Source organism: Hippoglossus hippoglossus, chromosome 5, assembly GCF_009819705.1.
Source record: "Hippoglossus hippoglossus isolate fHipHip1 chromosome 5, fHipHip1.pri, whole genome shotgun sequence".
In the NCBI taxonomy this organism is placed as follows: domain Eukaryota; kingdom Metazoa; phylum Chordata; class Actinopteri; order Pleuronectiformes; family Pleuronectidae; genus Hippoglossus; species Hippoglossus hippoglossus.
The window spans coordinates 3534569-3546115 of record NC_047155.1 but is presented as its reverse complement, the minus strand read 5'-3'; the positions used below and the strand labels follow the sequence as shown (position 1 = coordinate 3546115).

Here is an 11547-nt window from a genome sequence, read left to right as displayed (position 1 = left end):
TCAGAGATTAAATAAGTAAAACTGTTATTAGAACACGAATAAATAAGTTAAAATATGATTAAGAAATGAAGCTGACACAAACTCAAATATTTGTATTATTTTAATTAGACTTTGTACAGTTTAGAAAACAGAAACCTATTCACATAATAAGACACATATATAATATCACAGAGAGATCCAGACCAAACCAAGTTTAGTGTCCACACGATCAAGTTTTCACGGCAACAGATTTAAATAATTCCTCTGAATCACGGACAATCAGGAAGATGCTGTCACATCAAACCCTGATAATGTGTAAATAATCATAGTTATCTGAGGTTTTAAAAGCAAACACAGAAGAAGAACTGATGATGTATGAAGTGGACGTTCACAAGTAAACAGTCGTGCACATGACCAGAAACAGTCTGAATGATAAAAGTTCATCAGCCTCAGTCGCCCTCCTGAAGTTAGAGATGAGAGGCGAGCCGCTGTGCGAGCTCCAGGTCGCCCTCTCCTACGTCACGTTTGACCTTCAGTTGACCTTCGACCTGGTGTCTGACCCCGAGGTCGGCCACGGCCGTCTGGACCAGCCGCAGACGGGTTTCTCTGAGTGAACGCCTCATTTTGGCTCGTCGGTTCTGAAACCAGATCTGAGGGAGAGAGAGGACGAATTGTACGTCAGAAAATAGCTTATTATCATAAATTAAATAAATCATTTCATTGAGGATCTTTTTTAATTAAATTTTTTATAGTTATTCAATTCAATTTGGGTATGAACAGATTTTGTCATGACTATGTGAGGTGTAGTTTTAAGCAGCAACAGTAGTGGAAACAGTTTTTTAAATTTCAAAATAAAAGTCTTACGGTTATTTTACCCTGTTAAAAGGTTTTTGTTTTTTTTTCTCATCGAGGGTTAAGAAAAGAGGATGATGCTCTTTGTACAGATTGTTCAGCCTATGATGAAAATTGTGATATGTGAAAATGGGAAATACAAATAAAATTGATGGATTGATTGATTGATTGATGGATTGATTGATTGATTGATGGATTGATGGATTGAACCTGTATTCGGTCCTCTTCCAGGTTGAGTCTCCCTGCCAGCTGCTCCCTCAGCTGGATGCCTGGGTAACAGTTCACCTGAAACACTGTCTCCAGGACGTTCACCTGCAGGACACACACACACACACACACACACACACACACACACACACACACAGACAGATGTATCAGTGTAAATGATTAATGATTAAGTTATCAGCTGATTGATTGATTGATTGATCAGATGATCAGGTGATTACCTGGCTGTTGGTGAAGGCAGTGCGTGGTCTGCGTCCAACGTACCAGTTGGATGTCGACCTGTGAGCGTTCATGTGTTGTTGTTGTTGTTGTTGTTGTTGTTGTGTGTAACAGTGTTGATGTTTGGAGCCGAGGCTGTTTCCTCTGTTCTCCTTCTCTGCTCCGACCTCTGGATGGATTGAGGAAATATTAAATAACAGACCACTTTTTACAATTAAAATATAATAAATAATAACACTTACAGAACTTTTACAAAGTTTGGCTGAAAAGATTGATGATCTTTTTATCCAAATTGAATCATTGTATTTTACAGCAAAATTAAATTGACCAAAAACATACATATTCTCCAGTGGGTTAAAACAACTAGAGAAAACAAAATCCAGAATTCTTTAACAGACACATTTCTCATACATATAAGTCGATTATCATTAAGATATTGCTGATTTGACTGACCACTGTTTTCCAGTGTTCAATTTCCAAAACATTTAACTATCAGCAATTTCAGAAAACTTAAAATATTAGATTGCAAAAACCTAAAGCAGCTAATTTAGGGGAAAAAAGGAAACTGTCGGTCAACAATACTGAAATCTGAATCTATAAGAGCAGTTTAGTTCAGTTTAGTTTAGTTACGGATCCCCATTAGAAACACGTGGATTTGCCTCTAAGTAATTCTTGGGTTGCAAGTAATGAAATTTGCAGTACTATTAGAACAGAAAGCTAAATTAAAGAAATGTGCAGTGAGTGCTTATCCTGTCATGAAAGTGCACAAACAAGCCAAAGTAGAAGATCAGGAAATAAACTGTCTTTTAAAAAGCAGCTTTTACTCCAAAAAGACAAATAATACACACTTTCTTTAACTTTACATCTTAGCTAAAGTGATGAAGAGAGAATAGGATCCAAATTAAAAACTTTAGCCCCTCACCTGCCCACGGTCTGTGGAGTTTCCGACAGTTTCCCGGTCTTTCCAGATCCGAACCCAGAATCCGATCGATGGAAAATACTAATCTGGGAGCCAGAGCCGACGCCATGACGACTGATCAATAAACGGCACTAACAGCAGACAGTGTGATTCCAGACTACAAACTAAACAAAGTTATTCTGATTCCTGGAAACAATAAGTTCCATACATTGATTTTCTTCCAATTGAAATCTCCTTGATTCTGTAGCTGCTTCACTTTGGGTCCGTGGGACAAACTGACCTGAGAGGTGAGCTGCTGGTTTGGTCTGAGGAACAAGAGAAGCAGCAGGAAGACAAACTGCTTTAAAAAGGAGAGGAGGATTTACACTGGCCACCAATTAGAATTAAGGAGTGGTTTTCCATGTGAATGAGATTCCCTGAGGTTCCATACAGCGGCTAATCTCTGCTGAGTATGTGAGTTACTTAAAGGCCGCCTGGATTTAAATTTTTAGCTTCACGATCGAATGCCGCAAATCTGCAGGAAGGGAGAGAATTTGCAAAGTTTTTATTAGAGAATTAAAAAGTTTAGTGTGCGTGTGATGCACAAAGTGTGTGTCTACGTCTGAGTTTCCCCTCAGGTGATATGTGTGAGATTAGGGGCCAGGAGTCTTTTTTTTTAAAACTGCCACCATGACACAAAAAACAAAAGCTGAATTTCCTCCTTTTCTTCTGAATTACCAAAGTAGAAAATGAGTTTTCAGTTTTCACACTAAAAACACATCCATCCCTCTGTCACACGGCCGCGGCTGAGTTTAAACTAATAATAATGATAATGACGGCAATAATAACGATGATCCAGTGAGATCCACTAATGCTATTAGGCTAATCTGTGTGTGTTGTGATGCAGATGAGGCTTGTAATAGCGTCTGAATGCAGGTTGGAGCAGCAGGGAGGAAACGCTTTTCAGAACCAGATTAGCTCCGGTAATGAAGGCCCGTAGCGGCTTCAAACCAGCAGCACACTTGTTTATTTATCCCTCAATGAAAGGCGGGACGGACGTGAAGGATGTGACGACTGCAGGCTAAGAGGAAGGCCGCCTGAACTCGAGAACAGCTTGAGGGAAGTATTTTTACCTTCTTTTTCCTGGGAATAAGATGAGACGATCGATATTCGTCAAGATTCAAGATTCCATTGTTTTTACATCTCACTTTACTTGTTTAATAGTGAAATTATTGGCTTTAAGTTCCTCAATATTGCAGCAATAAAGTAGAATTTCCCTCAGCACAGCTCATTTCTCCATCAAGGCCCAACAGTCCCCTTATATTCAGCCAAGCTGCACCACATTACACTCGCAGATACCAGTCTCCTAAATGTGTCTGAATCATTTCATCAAGACACATGAAAACTGGCACTTTTGTTACGTCAGCCAATGATGTTTTTTCTGTGAAACTTGGTGGAAAGATGGGACAAGACATTTTTTTCTTTTTTCTTTTCTAGTCTTGTCCTGGAGTTCCCAGGTAATAATTCATGGATCTTGATGAATAAAAAGGAAGATTTGCAGGACTTATATCTACGAGTGTGTGCGATTTGGTGCAGATTGACTTTAAGGGCCTTGGCCGTCGTATGAGCTCTACTCTGACATTCTGCTTTTATTCTTTCAATATGAAATTAATTTACATTGGTGGACTATTCTGAGGACAATTATGACTGAGTTGGCATCAAATTTGAAGACATTCCATTAAACTGATCTTAAGATATCACCTTCAAGAAAAACCCGGCCCCCTTGACCTTTGGCAACAAAAATCAAATCAGTTCATTCTTAAATCCAAGTGAATGTGTTCAGAATTCTTGAGATAACACTTTCACAGGAATGGGACGGACGGACAACCTGAAAGCTTAATGCCTCCTACATCCTAATTCACATCCTGGATAGAGAAACATTAATGCTGTCTGATAGGTGTAATAAATTTCTGTTGTGTTAAATAGCAGCAATAACACTGGCACCTACTGGAAGTTGTCAGGGTGCTGGGGTCTGGGTGTCAACAAATTCTCACCTCATAGCAAAGTTTGTTCAGTTCACCAATTTATTAAATATTCACAAGATAAATGACTAAATATAGATTCTACCGGTTGCACAGAAATGATCAGAATGAAACAAGCAGCATTGGCAACGTCTCCTGAAATCAAAACAAAGCATCACACAGGAAGGTTTCATTTAACATAATTTATTTTGTACATTAAAACAGAGGATCAGAGGTTGCGTTTTATCCATCGAGTTCCTTTGTGTAGAGGACAGAGCGTGGAAATACATACAACCAGGATGTTTGAAACTTTAACCATTTAACTCGTTCGTGTGGTTACCGAGTATCTTACAAAGATACACAGACGGGCAATCGTTGAAGCATCACTCGATAGTGACAAAGTGATATTGAGACGGAAACTGCTACCAGCGGTGACTCAATGCAGATCAAACAAACACAAACTGGGTGCGTTCAAGAACGCCACAACTCTCTGACACAAACTTGCACCACTAGATAAAGAAAAATCTGACAACTGGTTCTCCCATGCCGACAACTAAAAAAGGCATTTTACTGTGAGAATACTCTTACTATATATTTATAACCTTATTTCTCGTTCCGCTCTTAAAAAGGCATGCGTGTGTCAGTTGTTCTGTGTCCGTTAGATCATTGTGAGGTGAATGTTGTGGGGTCGTTGAACGCAGCCTTCTCTTCTGGTAAGTTTTAGGCCCAGACCGGGGGGGTGTTGGTTTACTTAGGAAGCCTGTAGGCGATCTTTCTGCTCTTCAGCACAGACCACCTGTGTCTCTTCATGTAGTAGAGCAGAGGGATGACGATGGCTGAGCCCAACAGCAACTGAAAGAACAACAGAAATATTTTCAGGTTGTTTTTGTTCCATCGTGTCTGTGTTCTCAGACTAGTCCAACAAAAAGTCCTTGGTCAACACATAACCTTGAATAAAATGGGAAATCATTAAGATCAAATATCTTGTGCTGTACCTTCAGTCCCATGCGCTTGCGTTGGTCGTGCTCCGGCTCGGCGGCCCACCTCAGGAAGGTGCATACATCCTTAGCAACCTGGCTCATGGTGGCAGGGGTTCCTATGGCAACAGACACCAGACAACCATCAGCATCATCGTTCTTACTACTATAACGATAACTCATTTAAAAACTCTCTTCGACATAGTGAGTGATTGATGTGGTTAAATCTTCTATCACTGCGTATATACACAAAGTCGACAAGCAGTAATCCTAACACTTCCTCACGCAGCTTCCCAGATGTTTTAGTGTTAAGATTTTCTGCTTGAGGCGGCTTTACTTGCTAGCATCATCCATTTACACCCTCAGCTTGATCAAACTACCTAGATGGTCTGATGTGCTTCTAGCCTGTATATTTTCAATTTGAACAGGTCATCGTACCATCCTCAAATTCCAGGATCTCGTTGTAGATGGGGGGGGCCATGCCGATGGCCTGGCCGGGGAAGTAGGGGTTGTAGTAGAGTCCCTCCCTCACAGCCACTCCAGCTGGAGGCTCACAGTATCCTGTCAGCAGGCTGAACACGTAGTCCTCTCCTCCGTGTCTGAGTGGAGCGGAGACGCAACAAATGAACATCAAGGATGTGCAGATTTCATCTTATTTCAAAACTGTCTGAGTTAAAGCAACAATGAGTAAACTTTGCTGAGCAGCAAGCGGTGGTGATAAGAAATGAATTCTGCTCGGCTCCGAATTGAGCGGTCACTTGGTTTTTCATGTAGAGAAAACAAAAAGTATATTAAACACTTGACTGGGACTCTGACTGCATTCAGGATAAAGCTTCCTAAACCAGAGGAGTTCAGACTGTAATAAATTCACCAAACTATTAAGTAATCTTGACATTACTCTTGATATTACTCTTGACCGTGCACGGCCTAATTTTAATTACAATTCACGCAGGCCTGTGTACCATTCAAACCTTTAGAAAATGTAATTCTAAGCTAGTTGCATGAGGAGTAGGGCTTCGGTTACCTTGCACTGATGATGTAGCTGAGGTCTGGAGGCAGCGCTCCGTTGTTGGCAGCCCGAGCCGCCTCGGGGTTGGAGTAGGGCTTAGGGAAGTAGTCCGACGGCTTTCCTTGTCGGGTGAACATCTCTCCACTCTCATCAGGACCGTCCACTACCTCAACCTGAACACAGCACACAGGACATCCTTAAAACCAACAAGCTAGAAATGTAAGAGCAGATATTACATTACATGGCCGGGTGTCGCCACCTACTGCCAGAACTTTGTCTCTACGTCTAAAAACATTAAAATATGTATACTATGGAATTTAAAAACTGTTTAATGATCCATTTGAAGCGGCTTCAGCCTGGATGCTGTAATTCCTATGCTAAGGTACGAACAATAAGACTCACCTCCTCAGCGATGACCTTGACCTCCTCCTCTGTGTGCGACACTCCCACCAGGTTTCTGAAGGCCAGGTACTCCATACTGTGGCAGGCTGAACACACCTGCTTATACACCTGGTAACCACGGCGAATACTGTGGTGGTAGAAAGGGACAGAAAGAATATGGAGAAGCAGTTGAGGTTAGAACACAACAGTGATATCACATGAGCTCAGGTAAACTGAGAACTAAGGAGTGTGTGTGTGTGTCCGTCCATCCCACCTAGCGTGGTCCAGAGAGGACAGAGGTCCAGTGTGGCTCCAGGGGTATTGAGGAGGATGGAGCTCCAGGTCCGAGGCTTTGACGGCCTGGTGCAGCATCAGAGCGAGCCCTGCCCCGCCAGCCGTGACCACACCCAGCGTTGTAAGGGCGAGCTTCTTGTTCCGGGGCAGGCTGGCGAAGGACATGTTGGCCTGCACAGGATGAAATGAGATGCTTGTTAATTGTCTATTCAAGTAAAACCCAAATAACCTAAAACCTTACGTGGGAGGTTTTCCACAGACTTCTTAGATTTCAAAGCCCAAACCTAAAGAATGTGGACTTTCAGAGTTTTAACGACTAATAATTATTTACATCATTGATTATTTTCTGCTGATTAATTTGTGACATCTTCATCCTGCTTGTTTTAACCAACAGTCTGAGACCAAAGAGATTCTGGTGAATATAACACAAGTCAAAGAAAAGCAGAAAGATGCCAGAGAGTCATTTTCTTGACATTTACTAATCCATTCAGCTATTGAAGGTGGACACAACTAAAAGAATAATGATCCGGTCATTGATCAGTGCTGACATCTCTTGAGTTTTCCACGTTCACATGACAAACCAAGAGTAAGGACACAGCTTCAGTGTCTAAATACCATTAAAAGAATCAGGTAACTACGATGCCCTTGAACATAGCGTGTGTGCTCGTGGCCCGCACGCTGGGCGTCCTTATGAAACCGCCCTTCACTAGTGCTTCTGTAACCAGCAGCAGCACGACAGCATCCCTGCACGGGTGCTCAAACACACACACACACACACACACACGTTCTGCTATCTCTGGCCTGTGATCATGCTAAACTTAGGTGTGGTGCCAATCTATTTATCTATTCAGTTTGTGAATTCTATGATTAGAAGCTTTATCAACTTGTGAACATATAACATAAAGGGAACAGCTCAGCGACTGCACACCAACAATCACAAGGGACGTGTCACTAAAACAAGAGCTTCCATTCGCTTGCTTGCATCTGAAGGTTATATCTCACTCTGAGAAACAGATTTTCTGACACACAACAAACAATTAAAAATAATAATCACATGATTAATCAACAATTAAAAGGCTGGTCAGCTGCAGTCATACATTTGAGAGGTAAACCATCAGCTACTTTCTCAGGAGGTTCAGGTTTTGACAGGGAGTTTTTGGAATGATGTAATAATAATAATTGTTTAAGTTTAGATAAACAGTCTAAATAAGATAAACGGGGGTAAATCTGAACAGGAAGACTCTGACCAACCAAAACAAACAGAGGAGCTCAGACCTGTTACAACTTTACATCTGCACAGACGTGGCCTCGATTTCCACGGTAAAGAAAATGCATGACGAGTAACGATGTGTTATCTGGATAGGAAACGTTGTTTGGATGTTAAATTACCGACTGGGACACGATATATTGGTCAAAGTGATGATTAACTTGGCTGTGATTGGCCAGTGAGCTCAGTCCTGAATTATGCAATAGGCTCTAAGGTGAATCCGGAAAAACATCAACCCAGAGAGTGGGTCTCCCGTCTCCCTCTCTGGAATCCAACTGACGGAAAAACTGTAGTAGCGACTGAAAACTGTTTCCAGTAATGTGACCTATTAGACATGAATCGGTTGGAATTGAGGTTTGATTTTACTGTGATTAACTTTATGCCACAATTTAATCTGCTTTACTTTTATTATGATGCCACTTGCTGTCTCGTAATGAGAGCCCCAAATGTCCTCAAATGTAAGACTTTGATCCCCATTCTTCTTCTGATGAGCATAGGATTCAAAGGGAGCTCTATTGTTGATCACACTGGGAGTCTTCTGCAAAATGATTACTTTAACTTTATACACTATAGTCTCTGAAGTTGATTGCTTTGGAAAAACTTGTGTACATTGACTCAAGTTGTATTTTAAATGCAGCACCTTCACTTATAGTTTTAAATGGTGTTGTAGCTACTTGTAGATTAGTGAAAGGATCTTAGAAGCATCTCCTGCCTCCACAAACACAAACAGGTCAGGATGTAAACTAACGTCAGAGATGAAGGACACACGACTGAGGAGGCTCCTCTTCACCGGAAGTCCTCTCAGTCCTTGAAATGCTAACACCCTAGCAAGCGGATTAGCTCGGCTACGTGTCCCATCACTTCCACTAACCATTGTTTTTAAAAGATAAAAAACACGTATAAACCCCACGACCCGCACCCGCAGGTGTGTGCGCGTGTAACCGCGAACCGTCAGCCAGCGTGGGAGGTTGACTTTACCGGACAGGACCGTTTGCCGGCTGGTTGACACTGAGGAAGCAGTTAGCTCAGCAGCTAGCTGGTGAATCACAGCCGCTGCTACCAGGTGTTAAACGACCGCGGGGCTGTGATGTACGGATTTAAATCTCCAGATCCTTCCACTCAGCGTGAGAACAATAATCTCTCACAGGAAACGTCTCCAGAATCACCACCGACCCCCGGGATGTCCGCGGGAACACGAGTGACCTTGTCTCACCCCGCTGACAGCGACCGGGCTAACGCTAGCTCGATGCTAGGTCGCCCCACAGCCGCGCTACTCTCCCAATAACCACACTCTGCTCAGTGCGGGGAAACAAGACCCCCGTCCCCCGTCTCACCTTGGACGTCTTGATGGTCCTCGGCGAACCGAGCAGGGCTCTCCCGCACCCCGATAGCACCGCGACTCGTAGCGCCGCCATCTTGTCTGCGAATCTGAGGGAAGCTGCAAGGAGCCGAGAGGAGCCGGAAACACGGGCTTTCCGGTCCGGACCTTCAAAATAAAAACAAGCCACGTGTGAAATGCACTGATTTTTTTTAATTACACGAGACGTCCCGGTCACCGCTGACAAAATAAAACCTCTGAAACCTGTTATTATACTAACCGTTATTATTATTATTGTTGTTGTTGATGTAGCAGTTATTAGTATTGTTGTTATTATTCTTCTTATTATTAACCAGTATGTAATACTAATAAAAAAAGTCAGTGTCATTGGTGTTATGAGGTTTTAAATATATTATTTAATTAAAAGTAGCAATATAACAATATTAAATATGCTACAAGCAAATGTCCCGCATTAAAAAAACAGTTACAAATAATTAGACCTGATTTCGCTTTTTATTTTGAAGCGTCAACTCTGCTCTTATTTTGAAGGCAACCTTCACAGACCGGAACTGCTTACCCGTGCTAATTGTGTCTGTCTTGCGGGAAACCTTATACAACTTGAATTTACACAACGTGTTGTGATTTTGTAACATGTTACAAAATCACAACACATGTTACAAAATCAATCAATCAATGAAGTCACGTGCATGAAATCTCAGTGATGAGTGAACGTGACGCTGTGAGAAGTTTCCGTCCAGCTGCTTCGTGACGCTTCTTAACATTTGACCCAGATTGTGAAGCTCCACAGTTTGATGATGGAGTTATGACAGGGGGACGCCCCCCCCGTGTCAGGTCTATTTGAAGCTCTTTCCTGGGACAAGGGCACACGAGGACAAGTGGACTGATCACATGAGGACAAGTGGACTGATCACCAGGCCTCGACCCGAAGTAACTGTTGAAGGAGAAACTTTATTACAACACAGAACACACGACAACACGCACATTGGGTCAAATCCACATTTAATCATTTCTTTCTTCTTTCTTTATACGTCACCGCAATAAAAAAAATCACAAAAAGTTGTTTCTGTTGTGTGTGAAGAGTTGGGCTGCAACAAACTTTTATTTTGTTATTACATTGATGTGTCTGTAACTTTGTAAATTACGTGAATTACAAATCTGAGACAACATGTAAACATGGACTCTGACTCTCCCTGGAAATCCAACTTCACTCCTGCATCACAAACCGAATCCATCTTTGAAGGTGTTGTAACCCGAGTTCTACAGAAGGTGGAAGCACAGCATCAAAAAATAAAAGTGAGACGTAACACTCATGAGCAATTTATTAGGAACACCTGTACCACTGTAAAATGTGATCTCAGTGGCAGGAGTGTTGACGTCAGCCTGTTTGTGTATTTCTGAATCAGCTGATCCTGATCTTCCGAGATTCACCAAATACTAAAAGTCCTTGTGGATGACAAAGAAGAGATATTTATTTTCCATTTTGTCTTTTTCATCCAGTGTAAAACAAAGTGAAAGGGGTAAACGGGATGTTCTGAAACATAAACTGCAAATAGAAATGAACAATACGTCTCCACATCCTCCTGAAGTTAAATAATCCCAGATACACGTGTGGCCATGTTGGGTTTATGACGTCATTGGGAGCCAAACTCTGTGCAGTGTGATCGTGGTGATGAGGAGCAGAAGTATTGAGGTCCTGACCAATCGGTATCAGTCTCAGCTTTTAATCAAGACGTTTTACTCCGTTTTAATATCATCAAATAAGTAGAGAAAACTAAACTTGGTGGACAAACCCACTTGAACAAAATATCAGTGTGATTAAAAACGACCTAAAATTACATAAACCAGCTTTATCATAATTTATTTAATGTGCACTTTGACTAGGAACAAAAAATTGGAATCTCCTATCACGACCAATTAGTTCATACATCCCATAATGTGAGGATAAATGCTGGACAACAACTGAAAAGAAGGAGGTTGTTGTGTGTGTGAATGTGAGCAGCTCGTGCTGATAAAAGCAGGAGATAAACAATTGAATCAGATATTCAAAATTTGCAAATGGAACTAAAAATACTTCAAAGTATCTGCA

General features: G+C 41.7%; 2 protein-coding genes across 2 annotated transcripts; both read right to left on the bottom strand.

Moving 5' to 3' along the window:
• Window positions 1-104: 104 nt before the first annotated feature.
• Window positions 105-2599, bottom strand: hesx1 (HESX homeobox 1). Its single transcript, XM_034585069.1, has 4 exons — window positions 2198-2599; window positions 1278-1444; window positions 1042-1143; window positions 105-629 (listed from the first exon to the last, which is right to left on the bottom strand). The coding sequence occupies exons 1-4, from the start codon at window positions 2301-2303 to the stop codon at window positions 447-449; spliced, it is 558 nt and encodes a 185-aa protein (XP_034440960.1). The 5' UTR covers window positions 2304-2599; the 3' UTR covers window positions 105-446.
• A 1649-nt stretch (window positions 2600-4248) lies between these two features.
• Window positions 4249-9608, bottom strand: LOC117761312 (cytochrome c1, heme protein, mitochondrial). The gene is made up of 7 exons (XM_034585067.1): window positions 9457-9608; window positions 6836-7026; window positions 6583-6709; window positions 6196-6353; window positions 5610-5770; window positions 5190-5290; window positions 4249-5046 (listed from the first exon to the last, which is right to left on the bottom strand). The coding sequence occupies exons 1-7, from the start codon at window positions 9535-9537 to the stop codon at window positions 4942-4944; spliced, it is 924 nt and encodes a 307-aa protein (XP_034440958.1). The 5' UTR covers window positions 9538-9608; the 3' UTR covers window positions 4249-4941.
• Window positions 9609-11547: the final 1939 nt, after the last annotated feature.

Bases quoted from the DNA above. Each gene is read 5' to 3' on its own strand.
- hesx1 (XM_034585069.1), bottom strand. From the start codon at position 2,303: ATGGCGTCGGCTCTGGCTCCCAGATTAGTATTTTCCATCGATCGGATT. The intron at 1,445-2,197 runs GTGAGGGGCTAA...CAATCCATCCAG, and splicing joins ACTCCACAGACCGTGGGCAG to AGGTCGGAGCAGAGAAGGAG. The intron at 630-1,041 runs GTTCAATCCATC...TCTCTCCCTCAG, and splicing joins TGGAAGAGGACCGAATACAG to ATCTGGTTTCAGAACCGACG.
- LOC117761312 (XM_034585067.1), bottom strand. From the start codon at position 9,537: ATGGCGGCGCTACGAGTCGCGGTGCTATCGGGGTGCGGGAGAGCCCTG. The intron at 6,354-6,582 runs GTGAGTCTTATT...TGCTGTGTTCAG, and splicing joins TCAAGGTCATCGCTGAGGAG to GTTGAGGTAGTGGACGGTCC. The intron at 5,047-5,189 runs GTACAGCACAAG...TTGTTCTTTCAG, and splicing joins GCAAGCGCATGGGACTGAAG to TTGCTGTTGGGCTCAGCCAT.